General features: G+C 39.6%; 1 protein-coding gene across 1 annotated transcript; it reads right to left on the bottom strand.

Moving 5' to 3' along the window:
• Nucleotides 1-1,917: 1,917 nt before the first annotated feature.
• parp4 (poly (ADP-ribose) polymerase family, member 4) lies at nucleotides 1,918-22,861 on the bottom strand. Its single transcript, XM_079821532.1, has 35 exons — nucleotides 22,771-22,861; nucleotides 22,366-22,505; nucleotides 15,930-16,125; nucleotides 15,716-15,818; nucleotides 15,500-15,578; nucleotides 15,158-15,256; nucleotides 14,878-15,036; nucleotides 14,628-14,765; nucleotides 14,389-14,547; nucleotides 13,921-14,072; nucleotides 13,709-13,840; nucleotides 11,615-11,713; nucleotides 11,309-11,492; nucleotides 11,062-11,209; nucleotides 10,648-10,790; nucleotides 10,087-10,218; nucleotides 9,909-9,995; nucleotides 9,655-9,819; nucleotides 9,524-9,567; nucleotides 9,278-9,356; nucleotides 8,270-8,407; nucleotides 7,937-8,141; nucleotides 7,708-7,778; nucleotides 7,186-7,373; nucleotides 6,998-7,097; nucleotides 6,724-6,894; nucleotides 6,306-6,386; nucleotides 5,987-6,067; nucleotides 5,812-5,907; nucleotides 5,303-5,440; nucleotides 4,494-5,202; nucleotides 4,227-4,399; nucleotides 4,031-4,133; nucleotides 2,801-2,933; nucleotides 1,918-2,363 (listed from the first exon to the last, which is right to left on the bottom strand). Exons 2-35 carry the CDS (start codon nucleotides 22,489-22,491, stop codon nucleotides 2,168-2,170), a joined length of 5,007 nt encoding a protein of 1,668 aa, XP_079677658.1. The 5' UTR covers nucleotides 22,492-22,505; nucleotides 22,771-22,861; the 3' UTR covers nucleotides 1,918-2,167.
• Between the last annotated feature and the right edge of the window lie 237 nt (nucleotides 22,862-23,098).

Raw genomic sequence — 23,098 nt, 5'->3', positions numbered from 1 at the left:
CTTTTGCCTTTTCTCTGACTACGATTATGGATTACTCTTTAAAATAAAGTTGCATTTGGATCCTCTACCTGTGTCTCTAAAAGCAGTTACGTGACAAAAGTAGGGTGATTTTTAGGGTGATTGGGACACTTTTTGCCATTGAAATGACTTGGAAAAAGTGTCTCAATCACCCTGAATTCACCCTACGTTATGATTTCTAGTATGGCAAACCATTGAAGACATTCTATGACTGTGTGTAGATTCTTGAGACACTAATGTTTACTTTACAGTAATTTATCTAATGTGCATGTGCATCTCATTTGGTTGTGTTTTTATTTTCTGTGCTTCATTAAAAATAATTAATTTCAATGATGAGTTTCTACCACATTGTTCACACCACAATTCAAACCCAAGAGAACGTCCATTTCTTTAACTCGATACGTGGTTATATTTATAAGGTAACAGGAAAAACATACACTTCACAAGAATGATGATTTATTAAACTATTAAAACCACTAAAATAAACCAAGTATAACACTGCTATCAAATTGATATACCGGTATTTGCATTTAATAATTCATATTTTGTAAAATACACTTCCACCAAAAAGTATTTGGACTAAAAATTATTTCAGACAAACTTAATGTCTTAATGCCTTTGCGTTATATTTAAAAAACATCAAACCAAATATATATATATTTTTTTAAAGACAGCACAAGCACACTTTTCAAGCAAAACGTTTCACAGATTTTTAAAAAATTTTTTTCAAATTAACTGCCCAATTTACTAAACTGGGCAAATTAAAGAACACAGACGCTGCCGGATCATTTCCATAATGACCAATGCTATCTACCAGTTAGCGTCTGGTTTAATGGGTGGTAAATAATGGCGCAAACATCAGTAAATTGATAAGCGCAAACCTTAGTAGGCTAAATCACCTTGCATGATTCATTTAAATAGGTCTACTCTCCTCCCATAAATTTTGCGTCTGAAAGGGTAACTGCTACAAATGCATATACAATAAGTTCAGCCGAAAAAATAACTGTGACCACGCCTTTTCAGCGCAAATTTTTCACTGCGTGTCTTTAATGAATCCTGACAGTAGTTTTTTTTACACCAAAAGAGGGGTTGCGCTGGTAAATCTGGCCCATAGTGAGTCATTATGTAATGAACTTTGCTCTGATAAGACATCTGTGTGAACTTGAAGAGAAATTACTTCATACATCTATTAAAATCACTTTGAGACCAGCTTTTATTGGAAAATGACACTTTCACTTAATGAAAACGGCACATTTTACATTTTCATCTAATGCAATGCCATAAACATTTTAAGTGACATAATTGTCCACATATTGTGTTGAGAACTTGTCTGGCTATCACCATACCAAGCTCAATTTAAGATTGAACATTGGTCTGGGGAGTCTGCTCTGTATTTTCTACTGCACAAGAGGCATGATAAACGAGCATAATTCAAATGACTCTGTACGCAATTGGATAGTCCTTCAACCAATCAGACCACAAGAGGCGTGATAAACGGGCAACGACCCATCACTTCTCTATCCATCATCGTGTTAAACCCGCCAATAGCGGGCCAGGTGGGTAAGCCAGTCTGTGATTGGTTCCCGCAAAAGTGGAACAGAAGCAGTAGAAATGAAGAGTTGCACGGTGAAATCAAATCGCCGGCAGATCAACAGTAATTTTTTTGCATTATTAAAAGGGTTAATTCACCCAAAATCATCAAACATAAACAGAAGCTCAGCCATTCTTGACAGGAACAAACCTCATTGATTCTTGTGGAACCTCAAAAGTGCTGGCGTATCACGAGAGAATGAACTAGAGAATGATCAATGTTTTGTTTATATGTGAAAAAATGCCTAAATTAATCTGATCATCATATACAGAGATTGTGTCTCTTCAGAGGACTTATATGAACTGCTAAATTCATATGGATTTATTTCATGATCTTTTTATGAACATGTCAGAGTTTTGGGTGAATAGACTTTCAATGGAGGGACAGAAAGCTTTTTTAAATTAAAACATTTTTAATTTGTGTTCTGAAGATGAACGAAAGTCTCATGGATTTGGAACAACACGAGGGTGAGTAAATTATAGAATTTTCATTTGTGAACTAACCCTTTAACAGACAGCACACTGCAAATGAAGATCGAGGGAAGTGTGTGTCCAGTTTCTACATGACTGATACACGTCTCTCCAGAACAGGTTTGAGAGGGGAATGTGGGTGTGGAGAATCACAGCCCAGCAGCTGACGTGTAGATGATTCCCAATCCCGGCCGATCTCCAGCCTGCTGCACACACACGGATACTGTCTGTCTGTCCAGCAGGCCCAGTCCACGGCCCTCTTCACTGCCTCCCAGTGCATCGGTCTGTATGGAGGAGAGCTTTTGCAGTGTTAATTATGCTAAACATGTGCAGTGTAAATGCTTTGCAACAGACAGCCAATCGTGTACCTAATATTCACATGCTTTGGACAGTCAAGGAAACACAGCATGTTGTATAAACAGTAGTTTCAGTGTTTGAGGGGATAGACATTTGAGGTGAAGAAGAGACCATTTCATTTTTACCATTATAGTCTGAAAAGTTCATTCAGTATAAACTTCAGTATAATACAGTCAGCAATATATAATACAGATCACATGGTGCGTTCATCCAAATAATGACACTGACACCGCAAATAAGAACGTTAACCAAGGGTTTAGAGTGAACAGTGTGAAATATCAGTTTATGGAAGATAACTGAAGTTTACCCAAAGTTAAATACTGTATTTATAGTGTGAAAAGCACTAATGAGGACGTGCTCGTACCTGGGCTCCGGGGAATCTTTCAGTCGGAGGAGAGACTCCAGCAACCGTCCCACTGCCAGCTTCTTCACCCGGATCAGCTGCAGCACCAGCAGAGTCGCCACCAGTCTCAGAACGTCCGCATGAGCCTTCACACCTGACAGAAAAAACACGTGACTGATTACCTGATTCTCACTGACAAGCTGTGTCTGAAAAATAAAGAAGATCTGATTATATCACTTTATATTTAGATTCAACAGATTAGATTCTCTTCAATTGAGCTTAAAATAAATACATTTCAAATAAAACTTAAAATATATTGTCATTGGGCAAATGCAGTCAAATGTTAGCCTGGCTCTGCCCTCCTACGTACTTCACGCTCAATTTTCCTTCAGTTCTCCATCTGGGATTGCGGTATATTCTCTGTTTTTCTCCAAATTCAAAATGGTCAAATTTTAACCAGTCCAATCACCGAACAGAGGGAGTGGCTGAGAACAATGACATTGATGTTGTGGGCTAGTTTGAGATGACATGCGTCACGACCAAACGTTAGCGATTGGTTATGGCAGATCCATGGTGGCTCTGGGCAGATCCAATAGTTTTAAACTTCAACGGAGTTCCCGCCTTCAATGAAGTTAATGCCTGCCAATGGAGAGTGGCCAAACTCTCTGTACAAATGAATGTGCCATCCACTGTGAAATCCCATTGGTCCAAAATCCAGCCCCACATTACTGTACATTAAGCATTAAATATGTACAGTATGTCTGTATGTCAAGTCACATGACGAACTGTGCTGTCAGAATCTTGTCACATCATGCTTGATTAAGACATTGCAGCACTAAATCAATTTGTTGATTTAGTATCAAGTACTAAATCAATTTGTTGATTTAGTAAGATGGTTGGTTTATGCTACTTCCTGGAGTAAGAGCACACAGGTGTTTTAATTATTCCATCTGGAACCCCTTTGATGATGAAATAATCTGAATTTGCCATTGAATGATGCAAGGTTAATGACATCAAATCTTTGAAAAACATTTTCAAACAGCTTTTCAGAGCTTTATCTGAAACTGCTGCAACATTATTGAATTGAGATTTTTACATGCTAGTGTGGTGTATTTTAGATTATAGTATTTTAGTATACAAACAAAACCAACTGTGATTGGTCACTTTACACATTAGCTTCCTGTCTAAGTGGTTATTTTCCCGAATAGGCTGCAAAATGGACCAGACCAGAAACCGGCATGTACTTCTTACCAAATGAACGGATGCCTTTCTCCTTAAGGAAGACATTGGCAAAAAAGTCTACGTCCAGGTTGAGGAAGCTGCTCAGCCTCTCAGTGCACTCCCAGTATCCATCCTACATCCAAACACAATGCATAAATTCATATTCCATTGACGTACACATTTACATACGGCACATAATATAGTGCATTAAATCATGTGTAAAAACCTCATGTTGAAGCTCAAACAGCTCATTCCAGGCCACTGTGGCAGGTTCCCTTCTATTTTCTTCCAAGCTGCCGTAAAGTGTTGTGAAATCCTCGGCAAAGTGTGATTTTTTCATTTTTCTCTTTCGTGTAATCATTGGACGAGCGGCAAACTTAATAGTGGGAATGTTTGCAGCTTCATGAGAAATGACACAAAGGATAGAAAGATGTTTTTAATCCATCTGAACATTAATCACAGAGGGAACCTCATCAATCAAGAGTAAACTTACACATGGTTTGTAGTTCCACTCGGCTTTGAAGTTGTTGTGGTTGCTGCTGCTGCTGTTGTCGGTGTAGTGCTTGGTGTTGAAGAGACGCTCCAAAGAGTCCAGAAGCTGAGGAACCAAATCCCAAAGGCTCATTCGTACTTTGGAGGAAACCACCAAAGACACCAGATGCAGGGGGAGAGGGCAGGGTAAGAAGCCTGGAAATGATGCTCTTGAATTGCATGGATGCAAGACTAGAAGGAGGATATGTAAGCGCCATTTCATCCACATGGCGATGCTCTGTGCCATGAAGAATGTGATGCCTTTGACTCATGCAGTAAGTTGGGGACACAAGAAGAGGAAGACTGTGATCTTTGGGGAAAGAGTCCGCTGATGCAACAATAGGAAGTTGAATGGGAGGCATTGCACATTGAAGGGGAGGCGTGTCACTCATGGAGGAAGGTCTGGAAATTACGCCACTATCAGAATGATGTACCAAGAACTCCGTAGGACAGGCCATTAACTCGCTGGCACGGGAAGGGGGAGGCTTTGGACCACTTAAACCAGAATTACTAGGAAATTCTTCTAAGCCTAAATCACACGATTCAGATATGGCTGAGCCTTCGTAAGAGCAAATGTTGTTTTCCTCTACACAATCACCAGTGTCCAATAAATCACCAATAGTGTAATGACCATAATCGAATTCAGAAATGCATCCGGATAATTCTTCCATCTAAAAAATATTAAAATGCATATTGTGAATAATAAATGATTTCAACTTAGATCGCTATATTACATGACAATAGCTGTTATATAAGATTTTATTTTATTACCGATAGGTCAGTATTAATGCAAACTGGTGCATCCTTGAGCTTCTCTTCAGTCCAGCTCAGATATGACAAAATATCCACATCCTCTTCTGATATGAGTTTAGGAATATCTGTCAATCCAGTGTCAAGCTCATTCTGGTCCTACAAAGAGCAAATGAGGACATAGAAGTTATCTGTTACTTTCATTTTTGATGCTTTTTCTCTATTTTTTTGATGAAATAATTACTATAATAGTTTAACTACATTATATAAGTGGTATATAACATGTTAAATATATTATTATTACAGATTTATAAATTAGATTTGGGTGAATTTTTAATACTCTTGCTTTCTACATGTTGTCATCAGCCATTAAAATCTCATATGGTCGACCACTAAACAAGCTGCAAATGTTACATTTGTGAGGATAATAATAAGCCACTTTATGTAGCTTTGCCATTCATTCTGAAACTGGATGTTAACTGTTACTATATGACCTGAACACATAACCACTACATTAGCAGTAACCGTACCCTCTCTTCGATGGCAACAAAGCTTGTGAACTGGGACAGGATGGAGAACTCTTTACTGAGCTCAATGATGTAGGACTTCAGCTCTGCTTTCTTCCCCTGATAGAGATACAAGACAGCAGGTCAAGTTCTTCTGATAGTTCTATTATAAACAGCAACATGTAGCCAAATACTGTACCTCATGTTCTGCCTCACTGTTGCCTAGAATGCCATCTTCAAAGTCTCTGATGATCGCTCTTGCTGTTAACTTGTGAAGGAACTACACACACACACACACACACACACACACACACACACACACACACACACACACACACACACACACACACACACACACACACACACACACACACACACACACACACACACACACACACACACACACACACACACACACACACACACACACACACACACACACACACTCACTCTTTAAATGCCTGATAAACAATTGATGATGTTTCAAATTATATGAAGTATTTAAGACGCTCACTCACAGTTCCTTTCGTCTTTTGTAGTTCTGTGGTGGAAACCATTGTTTTGATCTCCTGCCCACTCAAATCACCAAACAGTGTGGCCTAAAAGAGTGAATATTACACAATTCAAAACAATAAATAAATATTCAAATAGCTGGGTAATTCATCTAAAACATCTTAATAATTTTACAGCTTTCTGAGTAATATTACATATTTTGATTTTGATAAATCTCACTCTTGAAATTGCTTCATAGGGTGATGTTTTTAACCACTGTAGCAGATTCAATGAAAATGTTAATTTCAGATCTAAAATCTAAGAGCAGAAATCTAATAAAAAATAAAAATAGGGCATATTTTCCAAACTTCTAGTCACTAAATGTCACATAATATTGAATCATATTAATTTACATGCCCCAATATAACAATACAGCAGGTCTACCTGAGTGCAGTGCGGCACAAAGCCGTATATGAGAGTGTGACAGTCACTGAAGAGGCCGTGAAGCTGTGAGGGGGCTTGAACAGGAGGGGGCGCTGTGGGATTAAACTGCTGCCACTTCACCGCCACTGATCTGCAGCCTGGAGACTCCATACGCTGAACCTGAGCGCGCACCTGAAATTACCAGCAAACTCAAGCCTCAGAGCGGCCCATGTTGGGAAGATAATGTTCCCCTTTTCTTAATAAAAACAAAAATACAATAAACAGCGTGATTCACCTTCTCTGCCCAAGTGTGTTTCATCTTTGTGTCAAAAAATTCACATGTTCCTCCGCCTGCTTGAGCCAAAGCTCTGAGCATATGACGATTAGCTGTCAAGCTAGACAAACACAAACACAATCAAACTGAAGGTTCAGAAATTCATTTAAGTGATAAAGAGATTTGTGTAGAACTCTTCAAAGGCAGACCTGAGTCCACAGGTGAAGAGGCGCGTGTGGCAGGAGTTTTCTCGGACCAGCTGTAGGGTCAAAGGCTGGTTCTGAACATGTCCATCAGAGAGCAGCAGGATGTTCCTCACGCCCCGGTAGGGAGGCAGCAGACTCAGGCTCTGGAGAGGCCGCCACAGCTCAGTGCCGCCACCAGCGCCACTACAGGACTGAAGAGACCACACATGCAATGATAAAAAAATCTACATTTTAATCAGTCTTAGTGATTAATCAAGGGGTCGAGGTTTAACTGGCTAGTGTGGTACAGTCAGACCCTGCTGGCAGATGCTGTAACTACAACATTATGGTGGCAAAACATCTCGCTCTAATTGGAATTGAGCGTCCATGAGCAACAACTGAACAGATCAAACAAAGGGATGATGCATAATGTGAATCAAATGATGTCTCCTGATGGAAGGAGTCAAGAAACCTGAAGAATCTCTCAATATGCCCGTTTTAAAGCACAGAAACATTCATATTTAACCATTTTTAAACATTACTTACCATAATAAATTGTCTGGCTGGTTCAGATGCTTCATCTAAAGGCACTGGTGCAGGAAAAGCTTCCTTGTAATCTAAAAAACACACATTTTATGATTAACATGTCATTGTGTGAATGAAGAACCAGCATATATTGTTCTCTTCCCAGAATGCTTTACTACAAGTCACAAGATTAATAGAGAATTGAGAGTGTACATGATGATCACAGCAGATTGTTTCAGTGCGCACTAACCAGTGCTGAAAGAGATGATGTTGATCTTCAGTGAGCGGTCCAGAGATTTGAGGACTTGAAGGGCAATCCTGCGGGCGTTCAGCATGGCGTCTCCCCGCATGGACTTGGAGGAGTCCAGTAGAATGACCACATCACTCACACTGGAAGCTCCAGAGCTGGACACCCCACTTGCCTTAAAGTCAGGATAAAACACCAGCATGCAGGCCTGCAGGGATCAGAGGGTGTCAGAGAAGGACCTTCTGTATCTGTGTGTATTTTAGATCAGGGCGTGTGAAGGAAAGAGAAGCATTTTTGTCTGCAAAATGAATCAGATGTGACTGATCATTTCTTTACCTGACTATATTTATCTGGATGATTCTCGACCCACATCCTGGGCATGTGGATATCAGAAAGACTGAAGGACACCTGTAACCCTTCAGATCCAAGAGTCTGTCCCGGTAACGTGCTGATCACTGCCTTACAGTCTGTCATCTGAACGGGAAAAACATAGTGTTAAAGGGGCACTTCAGCGCTAGGAAGATGAATGTGTATTTAAACTGTGTCATTTATGTAGTAGAAATGTGCAATTATTTTTGAATTTGGTGCCTTCTAGACTGAGACCAGAATGCACTTGCTTCGCTGCCCTACAACTCCCTACACCACCCCAGCGTCTTTTGATCTTCATAATAATACAATAATTTCGTTCAGTTATAGAATAAACACTACAATTAAAAACTGAACGTGTCTTTTCAATAAAGAGTGAGTGAGCCGAATGAAAGTCACGGCACAAACGCAGCAGGAGTCAGATTTCATTCATCACGAGAGCGAAGTAAGAGCTGAGCAGAGCTGAGGTAAGCGCGGCTGTCATTCTCGGCGCGTGTCCAGTCTGGCGCGTTTTCTGATCGCATATGGAAGCTAAACTTTCATAGGAATTCATTGAAAAGTTGAAACACTCACTTTGCTCTGCACCGCTCCGTTATGAATGCACAAGGCCGAGCAGAGCGCATTTCTGTGCATGAGATCTGTGCATGGGCAGGTTGAAACCATGCGGAACTAGCTCCTACTACTGGCTGTAGTCTCTAGCCTCTGGCCAAAAAAATCCTCCAATGACGCAAAATGATGATATTTGCATCATCAGAGGATTTTTTACAGAAATAAAATGCATAATTCTCTCGTTGCAGGGGGATATGAGGGGGTAAAGTACCATAATTCAAATATACTACAGGGTTTCTACTGATACAAAGCTTAATGCTAAATCACTGAAGTTACCCTTTAATAATATTGTTCATAACCAAATGTTTTTTTTCCTTCAGAGAACACAAGTATTTAGTAAGACAATCCACAAAAATGAGCAAAAATAACCTTGGTTTTGATGCGGTGTGAAGAGCTCAAGTTGATGATCTCGTAAGGCATTTCAATGGACATAGACAGAGAAAACTCCCTGAAGAAAGAGAGAAGGAATGAATGAAGAAGAGTGTGATATTATAAAGACAACATGGTTTGCTAAATTAAATAATTGTTTTTTATATTGTTACTCATCAGCAGATGCATTTTGATTTTTAGTGAATCTTATGTCCCTGTGAATTCCTCAGTGTTTGAGATTCTCACCCCTCTGACTGAAGCTCCGTCACACCAATCTTTTCAACAGTTGCCTGAAATACAACACAACTGTCAGTCAAAACTAACAGCAGCCCAAACAGTTATTTAAATACAGTGACTAAAGAACAGCCACGTCGTACCTGAGTTGTCTGATTAAGGGCGGCGCTCTGTTGCCATGGTGCCACGCTGCCAGCCAATGAGAAGACTATAGAGCCTGATCTCACCACCAGCTCAGTGATGAACGTCACCTTGATCAAAACTGTGGCTCCGGGAGGAAGGTTCCCCACGCTGATAGTAAATACATCCTGCCTCACATAAACACATGACCTTAGAGAAACCTTCTGATACATTATCACTCATGCATCAGAGAAAGAAACAGTAGTAAGTAACTCACAGGTGCATCCTGGTCCATCAGGTAGGCTCCATGACCTTTCTCTATGGCTTGCTTGTACTCCTTACGAGCCTGCTCTTTTTCCTTTACCTACAGGACAAAGAAAGACATTGAAAACTGATGAGAAGGCAGTTATGAAGAGAGGAGAGGCTGCATCTGAAAAATTCTGAATGACTTGCACCTTTCCAATGACGTGTTTTCCATTGATAAAGGCTTCAAATCCACACACTGCTGCCGTCTCCTCCAGTGGAAAGACGTACTTTGCTTCAATGGGAACAGCACTCTTGTTTGTGTAGGTTTGAAATATGATGACCTGGTGAAAGAGCAGAGAAAGTTATGTTCACAAATAGAGTTTGAAATGATGCTCTGGCTTCATAGGCTGTTGGATTATGGGGTCTTTTGGTTTAATTCTTGTATGATTTTTTGTTTATGATTTGGCTTTTATTTGGAAGTTCTTGATGTTCTTTCATGTCTTTATGTATATGTCCCAGCCTGATTGTGTCTGTTTTGTTCTAGTCCTTCCATCTTTAGATCATACTTCTATATTAGTCATAGTCATTATGCTTTTCTCAATCTGCCTTTTTAACAGTTATTTTTTGATCAAGTCTTTGACCATATTCTATAGTTTCTTCATTCTGAATATTTTATAAACACTGTTTTTAGCATGTGAGAGAAAACAATGACTCTCTCTAAAAACCCTGCTTCTCTTATATACTTGCAGCCCACCGCTGTAGTATCATACCTGACACAGTAGGTCCATCAGCTTGCACCTCACATTGACAGCCTGAAGAGGAAGTTTCTGACCACTGCTGTCCAGCAAACCTGCAGTCATCTCCTCCAGAGGGTTTTTAGTGGACTCCAAACCCTCACTGTCATCACTGGACACTAAAGAAACACATCAAACCAAACCACTGATCAATTTCACAAATGTCCCTGAAGAATGAAACAAAACCATGTCACCATTATTATGAGGGGTTGTTCAGCAGGATTTAAACTTAGGTCGCTGTTGCGCTGCTGCCCACAAGGATATGGGCTCCTCCATCATGTAATTTGATTAAAATGTGTATGTCTTTGACAGCCCCAGTTATCATCCACAACAGATTCCTCCACATATAAAAGCTCTCTCTACATGTCCTGCTCACTGAACGTTACTCACAGACGTCAGATGTGTCAGCGGGCTGTGTGAGCTCCGCAAAGGTGTTGATATGAGGCTGGAACTCTTTTAACTCGTCCCCCTCCAGAGTGTACTGAACCACATACTTCAGTCTGATCTGCTCTGTGTTATAGATGACAAACTCATCATCCTGTCAAATAGAAACCAACACACAAACACAAGAGTCACATTATATCCCAAAAACAGGAGCAGAATATTTGAGTACAGAGAAAAAGACTAAGAAATGCACCTCAAATTCAGAGAGTCTGTTGGGTGTGCGACGGACTCCATGAACACTGTGGTGGCCGTCCGGGGCGCAGGTCAAAGAGGTGTCTTTCTTCAGCAGGTCTTTGCACCGACCCAACGCCACTTCACACACCAACAGCAGTCGAGAGCCGTCAGTGACACTGGGCTTGGAGTATTTCACACTAGTCCTTTAACACAGAGAAGAAACTTACCAACTCGCTCAAATCTTCAGTTGTCATGAAAGTGGAGTCAGAGTATTTATGAATCTGTTATATTAAAAGATGCCGGAGTAATGCAGAAGACCACTGACTTTACAGAGTCACTGAAGTAGATTCCTCCTCCAAGATTCCCGATATCTGTCCTCTCAATTCCATGCTGTTCGACTCCAAACTTGGGCAGCAGCAGACCTCTACATAGAATATGAAGATGAATAATCAATAAGATGAATAATCAATCACATTAATGACAAATTAATCAACGATATTACATGATTAATGCAATAGAGTAAATCCTTGAGTAGACATTACAAAAATTACTTCTGTCAATTCTTTTTAGGGTTGGTCAACATGGTATTGCTCATTTCCATTTTTTTTTACATTTAGATTACTTTTGCCATCATTAATATAAAAATACTTATTAATAATAATAATAATAATAATAATAATAATAATAATAATAAATTTGTTACATTTATATAGCGCTTTCTGGGTACTCAAAGTGCTTTACATGGAAGGGGGGAATCTCCTCAACCACCAATGTGTAGCATCCACCTGGATGATGTGCTGGCAGCCATATTGCACCAGAACAGCCACCACACACCAGCTTATTGCTGGAGAGGAGACAGAGTGATGAAGCCAAGGAGGCCATGATGGACAGAGGCCAATGGGCAAATTTGGCCAGGATGCCAGGGTTATACCCCTACTCTTTTTCCAAAGGACATTGGGATTTTTAATGACCACAGAGAGTCAGGACCTCGGTTTAATGTTTCATCGGAAGGACGGTGCTTGTTACAATATAGTGTCCCCATAACTATACTGGGGCATTAGGACCCACACAGACCACCCTGCTTGCCTCACTAACACCTCTTCCAGCAGCAACCTAGTTTTCCCAGGAGGTCTCCCATCCGGGTACTGACCAGGCTCAGCCCAGCTTAGCTTCAGTGGGAAACCAGTCTTGGGCTATAGGGTGATATGGCTGATGGCCATAATCATTTAATAACACTGTTAAATGTAATCTTTAGCAGATCTCAAAATTAATGTCCATTTTAAAATTGTACATTATAATACTGGGATTTCTAAATTCACTTTCACACTTGTAGTTCAGGGGCCACATTCACAAAACATTTATCTTACCACTAAGAGTAAGAGTTCTCCAGAATAGCAGTAAAAGTTCTTAGTTAAGAGTTTCCTCTTAAAAACCTATTTACAAATCTGCTGAGACAACATTTTATTAAGGAATAGAGAGAAGTCTTAAGCTTAGAGAAAGGGCGGGGTTGACCTCAATGCTATGAATGATGTCAACACAATTACTAATATGCACACAGTGATTGGCTGATAGGGGATGGGTCTCTGTCAGTGATTTAATCATAGTATTCAAGTATTATAGAATGAGGTAACATGTTGCCATATTCAAATAAAGATTTTAGAATAAAAATGTTGTCATATTCAAATAAAGATTTTAAAATATAAGCTAAGTGTCACTAATCAAGTATATGTTCAGCTAATATTCAACCTCTTACATTGTCTGCAGCTCGAGAGATTGCAGAATTCAAATGACAAATTATGTTTTGTAAAAAAAGTTTGGGGGGAGTATGTTTAAATGATCTATCCAATCAGCTTGAGAAGATCGAGGCATTTATTATGATAGGACAGTGAGTAGACAGGAGGGGAAGTGGAAGAGAGAAAGGGGGGGACGGGATTGGAAAGGTCCACGAACCGGGACTCTCAGGTCCCACAAGGTATTTCAAAAAATGCTTTGTGAAATACTCTTAAGCATAAAATTAGGAATGACACGCCCATTATTTTAGTTTCTCCTAAATCGGAAAGTTAGGAGCTACTTTTAACTTTAAGATGTTTTGTGAATAAAGCCCCAGTTCTCTTGGTTCTATTGGTCCAGACCAAAGATGTTTTTGGTTAATTTAGATGTCTTTGGTCGATGTTGTGTTCATATTTCAGTCGAACCGCACCAGAGTTCATTTGGAAGAGGACCGAGATGCACCTTTTCAGGGGGCTCAGTCTGCTTGTTTGATTCGCACCAGGGATCAGATAGCAGTGGTCACAATTATTCAAATAAACCGCACTAACAGAGCAATCGCACCAGAGTTCATTTTAATCAAACCAAACTTGTGAACACACCCTAAACATCAGCCATATATATATATATTTTTTTTTAAATATGCTCTTACCTTGACAGTATTCCAACAAAACTATTGGGACTAGTGGAGTGGAGGAGGGGCTTAATGTTGCCTAAATCCTCCCAAAACATTTGAAGCTCCACCCCTCTGCTTACACGCAGTATCTGCTGAATCTGAACAGGCCTGTAGCGGATACAAGTTTAACACCATCATAATATTTTCATGTTTGACCTTCAGACCACAATCATCATGATCAAGTTTACCTGTCCTGAAGCAGTTGAGAGACAACATGAAACTCAGGGTTTTGTGGCGGAACAACCTCAATGCTGCACCTCAGAGCTCGATACTTTCCCAGAGACGAGGGCGAGGGGCTTCCCAGAGTGGCTTCACTCACATTCAGAATGTCTCTGATCAGCTGAGGACGACAGAAGAGTTTAAATATACTAAATCTGCACTGTGGAGTTAAAAATCCAAATTGAAGAATCTACCAAAATCCACAAATGTGCATAACATTTTCCTTTTTTTAATCTATGCATTAGAGTAATGATATATCAATACATTTAACAAATATTTTTGAGAGTAATGAGAATTACAAGACAAATACAAGTAAAACCATCCAGTAATGAAAATATGAGGTAAAATGAGCTTAATTATTATGTATACAATATCACAATACCAAAATCTTAATGGTCATAAAGTAGTAATAACTGTATACTATAATGACATGTTACCTGACAAAGGTCTAGTTTCAGAGACACAAGCTTGTGTTTGGAAGGAGGGTCGATCATTCTGAGGGGTAGAAGAGTGTTGACCTCCTCTAGCAGGGCCTTGACTTCATCCTCTTTCTGAGTCTTTTGTGCCTGTAGTAACAATCCCTCCACCCTGCTCACCTGCAACAGCACAGAGCCATTAAACACACAACATTCCTGTGAGCTTCATGATTGGTTGTGTGTGTGTGTGTCCTTCTCACATCATTAAGGCTGATGCTGGAGACAGGGACTGTCAGGATGTTACTAAGGGAACCGAGAGCTTCGGTCCAAACCAGCTCCACAAAGACGCCAACTTCCTGTGATAATGTGCTGCAGTTCAGCTTCTCCTCCAACAGAAGCTGCAAATTAAAAGAGTGAACATTGATTTCACACCTATTGGACACACTATATATGCATATACTGTACAGTATTAAATGAATAAAATAGATCTGCATTCTGTATTTGTCTAACCTGCTGCAGGCTGTAGGACGCTAATCGCTCAACCTCAGGAGGTAGCGTGTGTGTCTTTGTGAATCCCTGTGTCTCCATCTCCTTCATCAGCAGCAGATACGCTTCCACAGCATCCTCAGACGTCCCACAGAACACAAGCTTGTCCTGCACCACTGCGCTCTGTAGCGAGAGAGAGTCCATCACCGTCACCACAAGTCAGATTCAGTGCATTCACCACAATCTATTATTCCTATGATAACAAGATGAATCTTTTAAACAGGACAGGATAGGATAACCAAACCTCAGCTTCACGCAAGATTGAACACAACACACGATACTTCTGGCCTGCTCGTCCTCTGGCACTCTGGAGCTCCAAAACAGACAAAGTCTTGGGTTTGACCTGCAACAGACATGAAAACACTTTCAAACTCAGGCAGTGGTGCGAAAACAGGGCTACATGAATCACTTCAGGAATGTTAAAGGGGTCATCCTACATTTTTCATTATTTTATACTATTTATCTGTCTGATTTCAGTAAGTTGTGGAAGTTCAGAATGTGGAAGTTTTTGCAGGTTAGTGTGACTAAATGGTACATGAACTCTTTTAATTCAAAGATCAATATAAATTAGATTTTTCTCACTCACCCTCTCAAAAACTGAATACTTGGCCACTTGAAAATGTGAAGGAAATTCAGGCAGGCCATGGTCGTCACCTTTGTAAACTCTGCGTTGGGTAAATGAAAAGATGTAGTCATGTAAACTAGCAGCACATCTAAATAAATGATGTGAAAAATGTAGAACAATAAATAAACTGTTTAATAATTCTCAAGCACTGACAATGACAAAAAAACAAGAGCGTACCTGAACCTGCTAAGACTGTGCCCACCCGTCTCAACCTCAATCTTTGAGAGTTCAGACTGACCTTTGAATTTTTTTTCTAGTATCTGGGTCAACTCTTTTCCTTCTTTATGGTGAAAAACAACATTATGTCAGCAGAGCCACAACTTTTTTAGTTTTAATCTCACTTATCTTATAACCTAAAAGCAATGTGAAATACATTTCAGGAATCTTCTACCTTGATGGGGGATGAATTCAGTGGTGGGATAAACCAGCTGTGGGGCCAAATTATGCTCCGTCAAAGGCAGGAGATGCCCTTCATCCAGACAGCTCCACACATACTGCGTCCCAACCACTGGGATCCGGAGCTTCTGGATGCTGCGCTGCCGGTTACTGCTCAGGTCATTCACACTGCCAGTGACTACAAAAGAGCACTGGAGAAGATAAAAGCAGGTCAGAAGATACACGGCAGGGGCCGTATTCACAAAACATTTTATCTTACCACTAAGAGTTTTCCTAAATACCAGTAAAAGTTCTTAGTCATGAGTTTCCTCTTAAAACCCATTCACAAAGCTACCGAGACCACATTTTATTAAGGAATAGAGAGAAGTCTTAATCTTAGAGAAAGGGCGGGGTTGAACTCGTTGCTATGAATGATGTCAACACAATTACTAATATGCACACAGTGATTGGCTGATAGGGGATGGGTCTCTGTCAGTGATTTAATCATAGAAGTATTATATGAGGTATCATGTTGCCATATTCAAATAAAGATTTTAAAATAAAAATGTTGCCACATTCAATAAAGATTTAGAAATGTAGGTTAAGTGTCACTAATTAAACAAGTAGGCTTATATGTTCAGCTCATTTTCAGCCTATTGCATGTCTGCATCTCGAGGGATTGCAGAATTCAAGCGACAAATTATGTTTTATAAACAAATCTCAGGAGGAACATGTTCAAAATCAAATGGTCCATCAGCTCGAGAGGAGTCATATACACTCACCTAAAGGATTATTAGGAACACCATACTAATACTGTGTTTGACCCCCTTTCGCCTTCAGAACTGCCTTAATTCTACATGGCATTGATTCAACAAGGTGCTGAAAGCATTCTTTAGAAATGTTGGCCCATATTGATAGGATAGCATCTTGCAGTTGATGGAGATTTGTGGGATGCACATCCAGGGCACGAAGCTCCTGTTCCACCACATCCCAAAGATGCTCTATTGGGTTGAGATCTGGTGACTGTGGGGGCCATTTTAGTACAGTGAACTCATTGTCATGTTCAAGAAACCAATTTGAAATGATTCAAGCTTTGTGACATGGTGCATTATCCTGCTGGAAGTAGCCATCAGAGGATAGGTACATGGTGGTCATAAAGGGATGGACATGGTCAGAAACAATGCTCAGGTAGGCCGTGGCATTTAAACGATGCCCAATTGGCACTAAGGGGCCTAAAGTGTGCCAAGAAAACATCCCCCACACCATTACACCACCACCACCAGCCTGCACAGTGGTAACAAGGCATGATGGATCCATGTTCTCATTCTGTTTACGCCAAATTCTGACTCTACCATCTGAATGTCTCAACAGAAATCGAGACTCATCAGACCAGGCAACATTTTTCCAGTCTTCAACTGTCCAATTTTGGTGAGCTTGTGCAAATTGTAGCCTCTTTTTCCTATTTGTAGTGGAGATGAGTGGTACCCGGTGGGGTCTTCTGCTGTTGTAGCCCATCCGCCTCAAGGTTGTGCGTGTTGTGGCTTCACAAATGCTTTGCTGCATACCTCAGTTGTAACGAGTGGTTATTTCAGTCAAAGTTGCTCTTCTATCAGCTTGAATCAGTCGGCCCATTCTCCTCTGACCTCTAGCATCAACAAGGCATTTTCGCCCACAGGACTGCCGCATACTGGATGTTTTTCCCTTTTCACACCATTCTTTGTAAACCCTAGAAATGGTTGTGCGTGAAAATCCCAGTAACTGAGCAGATTGTGAAATACTCTGACCGGCCCGTCTGGCACCAACAACCATGGCACGCTCAAAATTGCTTAAATCACCTTTCTTTCCCATTCTGAAATTCAGTTTGGAGTTCAGGAGATTGTCTTGACCAGGACCACACCCCTAAATGCATTGAAGCAACTGCCATGTGATTGGTTGATTAGATAATTGAATTAATGAGAAATTGAACAGGTGTTCTAATAATCTTTTAGGTAAGTGTATATACACAGCCGACACACCTAGTTACCTTGTCAGTTTTTGTATCCCTCTGCCACCCTGCCTCCTCACTCTCTCAGCTGGTCCCTATTTTCAGACGGGGATACGGATTGTGAAAGCGCTGACAATAGGACATTATTTTCAACTTGACCGCAATGTTTTATTCTCCACCATTCAATGCATTTTGCTTGTAAATAAATTAACCTTCATGTTATGTCATCGCAGATTAAAATCTATAAATCAAAATATTTATTGTAAAAAATTATACCCAAGGCTGGCATATTGCCTCAATGTTTCTTTGTTCAAATGGTCAAATTCAGTGTCTTTAGGTGGATTGCCAGCATCAGCCTGGCACATGTCTGTCTTGTCCTGTGTAGCACATGGTGTTTTGGTTTATTTCTGTGTCCTGTGTGCGCCTGTCATCTGTCTTGACCCCACCCCTAGTTATCCGATTATTGGTTAATTTGTCACACCTGCTTTTTTCCCATTACCTGCCTGATTTGTCACCCTTTATATTCTTGGTGTTTCCACAGTCCAGTGCTTGATCGTTGTCTTTAGTTGTTGGTATGTTTTCCTGATCTCTGACTCCCTGTTCCCGACCCTGGTAATCTGTCTTTGTTATGTTTGGTTTTCCCCATTGTGGGCTTTGTTTTGTGCTTTATTATAATTTTGTATTTATTAAACTAATTTTCTCCTGCATTTGAGTAGTGATGGGCAGACCGAGGCTTCGTGAAGCACTGAAGCAGTTGAAGCAAATGTGTCATATTGTTTCGAAGCTTCGAATCAATCTGACACCCGTCTCTACGGCGCCATCTAGTGGTCACTTCCATGTGTTGATCTGAAATACCTTGACAATGATCCATGTAAAAAAAATTGTTTTTAACATCTGTCTGACAACTACATGATCTTGGTTTTGTAACCTGTAGCCTCGTCATTGTAAAGAACTATATATATATTTGTTTGTTATACAAAATGAACATTAATAAAATAAATAAAGCCACAATGTGTCACATTTGTCACAAAACATTTTTATTCAAAAATATGAATTGCTCTGCTGTTGAAGGACTCAGCCGACTTCTTTTTTTACATATAATTTCTCCAGCCTTTGAAAAAATCCTCTCACAAGGGACACTTGTTGCTGGCATGCACAAATATTTTTGGATGATGTAAATACATGGATGATGTATTGTTGCAGAAGGCTAGCTGCCTATCACAATACACACATCTCACTTTATTTGGTGCTTCCAAATGGAAATGCTCCCACACCACAGATGTACGGCATCTCTTGCGTGCAGCCTCCATTTTTATATTCTATTAATATATCTATCTATATATCACCTATGAATCTATATCTATATAATTCTATATATCTAACTTATGCTGTGCTATCTATCTGTCACTATCTAACTTAGCCTATATGAATGTGTCACTATATCTATACTATATGTCACTGTCTATACCTATCAGTCAATATATCTAATTTAAATCTAGCCTAAATATAACTAACCAAAGCGCACTATAAATCTCACTGCTATCACAAAATCACTGCTATCACAAAATCACTCTCCTCTCACAAAAACCCACGAGGTGAAGATGGATTTACTTCACTTTTAAACTGTGGTGAATTAGGTTTACAGATGTGTGACTGTGTGGTTTGTTCCCGCCCCCTTTAATCAACGCAGTTTCGGAAGGCGCCACCTGATGAAACACTTTGAAGCTTCATTTAGCCATAGTCACGTGACATGGGTGTTTCGAATCACAGTTCGGAGCAGTGTTTCGAAACATCTGCGCTTCGGGATCTCGGCAAAGCCCCGAAACGTCTGTTTCGCGTCTGCCATCCCTACATTTGAGTCCTCGTCCCTTTTGCTCATGCCGATCCTGACACAGCCAATTTAGGATTGTTTGTGATTTGGTCTTAGTGATTTAGGAGTCCTCTTGACTACTCTTAACATTTCAGATTTAGGAGGTTTTACTGCTAAAAAGCTTTGTGAAATACTCTTAGAGCAAAAATGTAGGAGTCCTAAAATTAGGACTGACATTCCCATTATCTTTAAGAGTTTTCTCCTAAATAGGTTGAGCTACTTTTAGCCTTAAGATATTGTGAAAATGGCTCCGGCTCTTGACTCTTTAGGGAACATTGCACACTTTGGTGTCACTTTTACTTATTTTAAGTTGCCTTGTTACTGTTGTAGAAACGAACATAAAATTAGTCTAGAATAGTTAATTATAACCCACTGGTATTGTTCGGTCATTTTAGACTGAATGTTTTAAGTGTGCAAAATAAACACAATAGGCAGAGTAAGAGCAAAGAAGTCAGTAAACTCAACTAAGATTGAAATCTGGTCCGAGTCAGTGGCGCATTACCACCTTGGGTGTGCATTATTTTTCTCATAATTTAACGGCCCGTCATCAATTATTCCTTACATAATGTCTGAAAACCCTGTTCTAAGCAACTATTGCACAGCCCTGTGTACATATAAATAGAGCTATACAGGAATCCAGTGGTTAAACCATAGAATTACAGACGATTTTATTTCTTCCCACCACATGTCACCAAACTGGATTTTCAGTGTTGTTTGTGTTTTTTTAACTTAAACTATTTTATCTAGCAGTGAGGTTGTGAATTGCAACAGTCCACCGCCCACCCCTCCGTTTCAAAGCAAATAGATATGGTGGCCGACACAGGATAAAAATGTCCTCGTCTGAGACAGCAGAGAGTAGCTAGCGCTCTGTAGAGCAGTTTGTCCATTTAGGGCTACTGTAGAAACATGCCAGCACAAAATGGTGACTTCACTGTAAGCAGGTTCCCAAACCTTGGTTAACTTCAAATTCAAGGACCACTTAACGTAACAACTTTCCAGGTCCAATACCCTCAAATTCAAGGACTTAATGTGGGGACACATTCAAATATCTTGAAACTTGCATTTTCCAGGGATCACGTTTCAGCGGTTTCAGCCTATTTTTGCAATGTTTCACGGTGTGTCTGTGAAACGTTGAGGTAGTCAAGACTACGGTGGCCAAGACCAATGTGTGTTGAGAACAAGACCAAGACCAAGGCAGAACAAGACCGAGTCGAGACCTGACCAGCACTCCTTAAATTCACAGATATCCACATTACCACATGAGAAATTACTTATTCTAATTATATTTATTATAAGTCATTTATTATAAGTTATAAGACACTATATAGAGCTGTTACCAATCAAATGAAATCATTTTCAACAAAACTCATCTTTGCATTACAGAGGTGATACAGAAGATTCATCTGAATTGGTAAATTACAAATGCGTAAACAATGTTGAGGGAAATGTTTTTTTTTTTTAATATTGAATGTTTGTTAAAGCAATATCATGTTTGCAGTTTGCAAATGTGTGAAAACAGCTCTCTTGCTCTTGTGATATTGGTTAATTATATCACGTTATAAATCCAGATCTCATACAAGAACTTTTTGCAACAATATCTTGAATTTTGTGATCATTTGTATAAATTTTTGGTGACATTTTTGACACAATCCCTATTCATTTCTGAATTGACATAATAAATAAATCAGATTAGAAATAAGTTATTGATTGCATCTGAAGCTGTACGTTTCACATCCAATCACATTAATAATGTTAATAAATAAATCAGGCAATGCACTGGTAATTTAGTAATATCCCAGCAGTTTGTGGTCTTGACCGGTCTTGAAACAAAATCCAGAGTCCTCTTAGTCTGAGACCAAGACAAGGCCGAGTACAAATGTTGTCAAGACCAAGACAAGACCAATACCGTCAAAAAATGGCCTTAAGACCGGTCTAAAGACCAAGACCAGTCTCGAGTACTACACTACGTTGAGGTACCATCGTAGTAGTTTTGTGCGCACGTGAACGTCATGGCAACGTACAACACAAAGTACCTCACGCGGGAAACACTTAACTATCGTGTAAATGCGTGTAACTAACGTAAATCAAGCAAGCTAGTATGCATAGGCCACGAAGTGTTGGCGAAATAACACATTAGCGGACCGGAGGGAATAATATGGAATTTTTTTTAAACTTCTTGCACAAAATAAATTCAAGCACTTTCAAGGACCTGTATCTATGTATGTTTATTTTCAAAAACTTTCCTTTTTTTTCCCCAGATTCACAAATTTTCAAGAATTTCAAAGACCCATGGGAACCCTGTGTAAGGGGACCCACGGTGTATGTAGATAGAAATGGCTTATTCTTAGGTAATAAAAACATAATAGTTTAGACATTATGTAATGTCTTTATACACCACTGAAAACATAGTTACTGTTATGTATATTATATTGCATTTCTGTCAATAGATCCTCATAAATATTACACACTGCACCTTTAACAAGATGGTTAAACAAATTGAACGTCTTTAAATTGTGTAACGGTCCTTTAAAAGCAAACTCTCTTGATGACAGAAAAAAGATAAATAGTTGTTAGTAAGAGTATAAAAATGAACAGAACCTCTCTGTTGATGACATAGGAGATGTTTCCTCCATTTTCCAGAAGAGCTAATTTCAGCTTCTTCTTCTCTTTATAAGGCACATTCTTCACATCTAACACTACAGTACAATTTTCAAACACTGTCATGATGACTGAACATGCTGAGAAAACATACAGAAGACAAAGAAAATATATCAATATCAATACGAACACTATAAAATATTAATATGAGTCTTTCTATTTATGCATCAACAAAAACATGTTCGAGTAAACACATCGAATATTCATTAACAATATGTATGCATAATACACATACATAAAACAAGCTAAATGATCTTTCTCTTAATACAAAGTACAGTCAGGCAAATATCCAGATCCAGCCCCAGTATGATAGTGTTGTCATTAGCAGACGGAAGAGCATCTTACCGTGGAGAAGTGTATATTTTAAGAATACAATCAATCTGCTTGTGAAGATAGTTTAATTACTTCCTGACTCGTACAGTAAAGTCACACCCCTAATAAAACAGGCGAGCTCCATCCAGTGGTCGAAAACATTCACATGATTCATAGCAGCTCACAGTTCTTTTTGAGGCGCAGTTTGTTTGTGTGCGTGTGTTACTGTAGATGTATCGGTGTGCAATTTGTTTGAACATCCAGTTCTACATGTGTGACAACTATGATGGTTGATTACACAAAACAGGAGGCAGTGTGTGCCAGTCCTTGAGGGACCAGCATTTACTATATATATTCAATA

Source organism: Gobio gobio, assembly GCF_949357685.1.
Source record: "Gobio gobio genome assembly, chromosome: 7".
Taxonomy (NCBI): Eukaryota; Metazoa; Chordata; class Actinopteri; order Cypriniformes; family Gobionidae; genus Gobio; species Gobio gobio.
The sequence above is the reverse complement of the archived record's forward strand: the minus strand, read 5'-3'. Positions and strand labels throughout refer to the sequence as shown.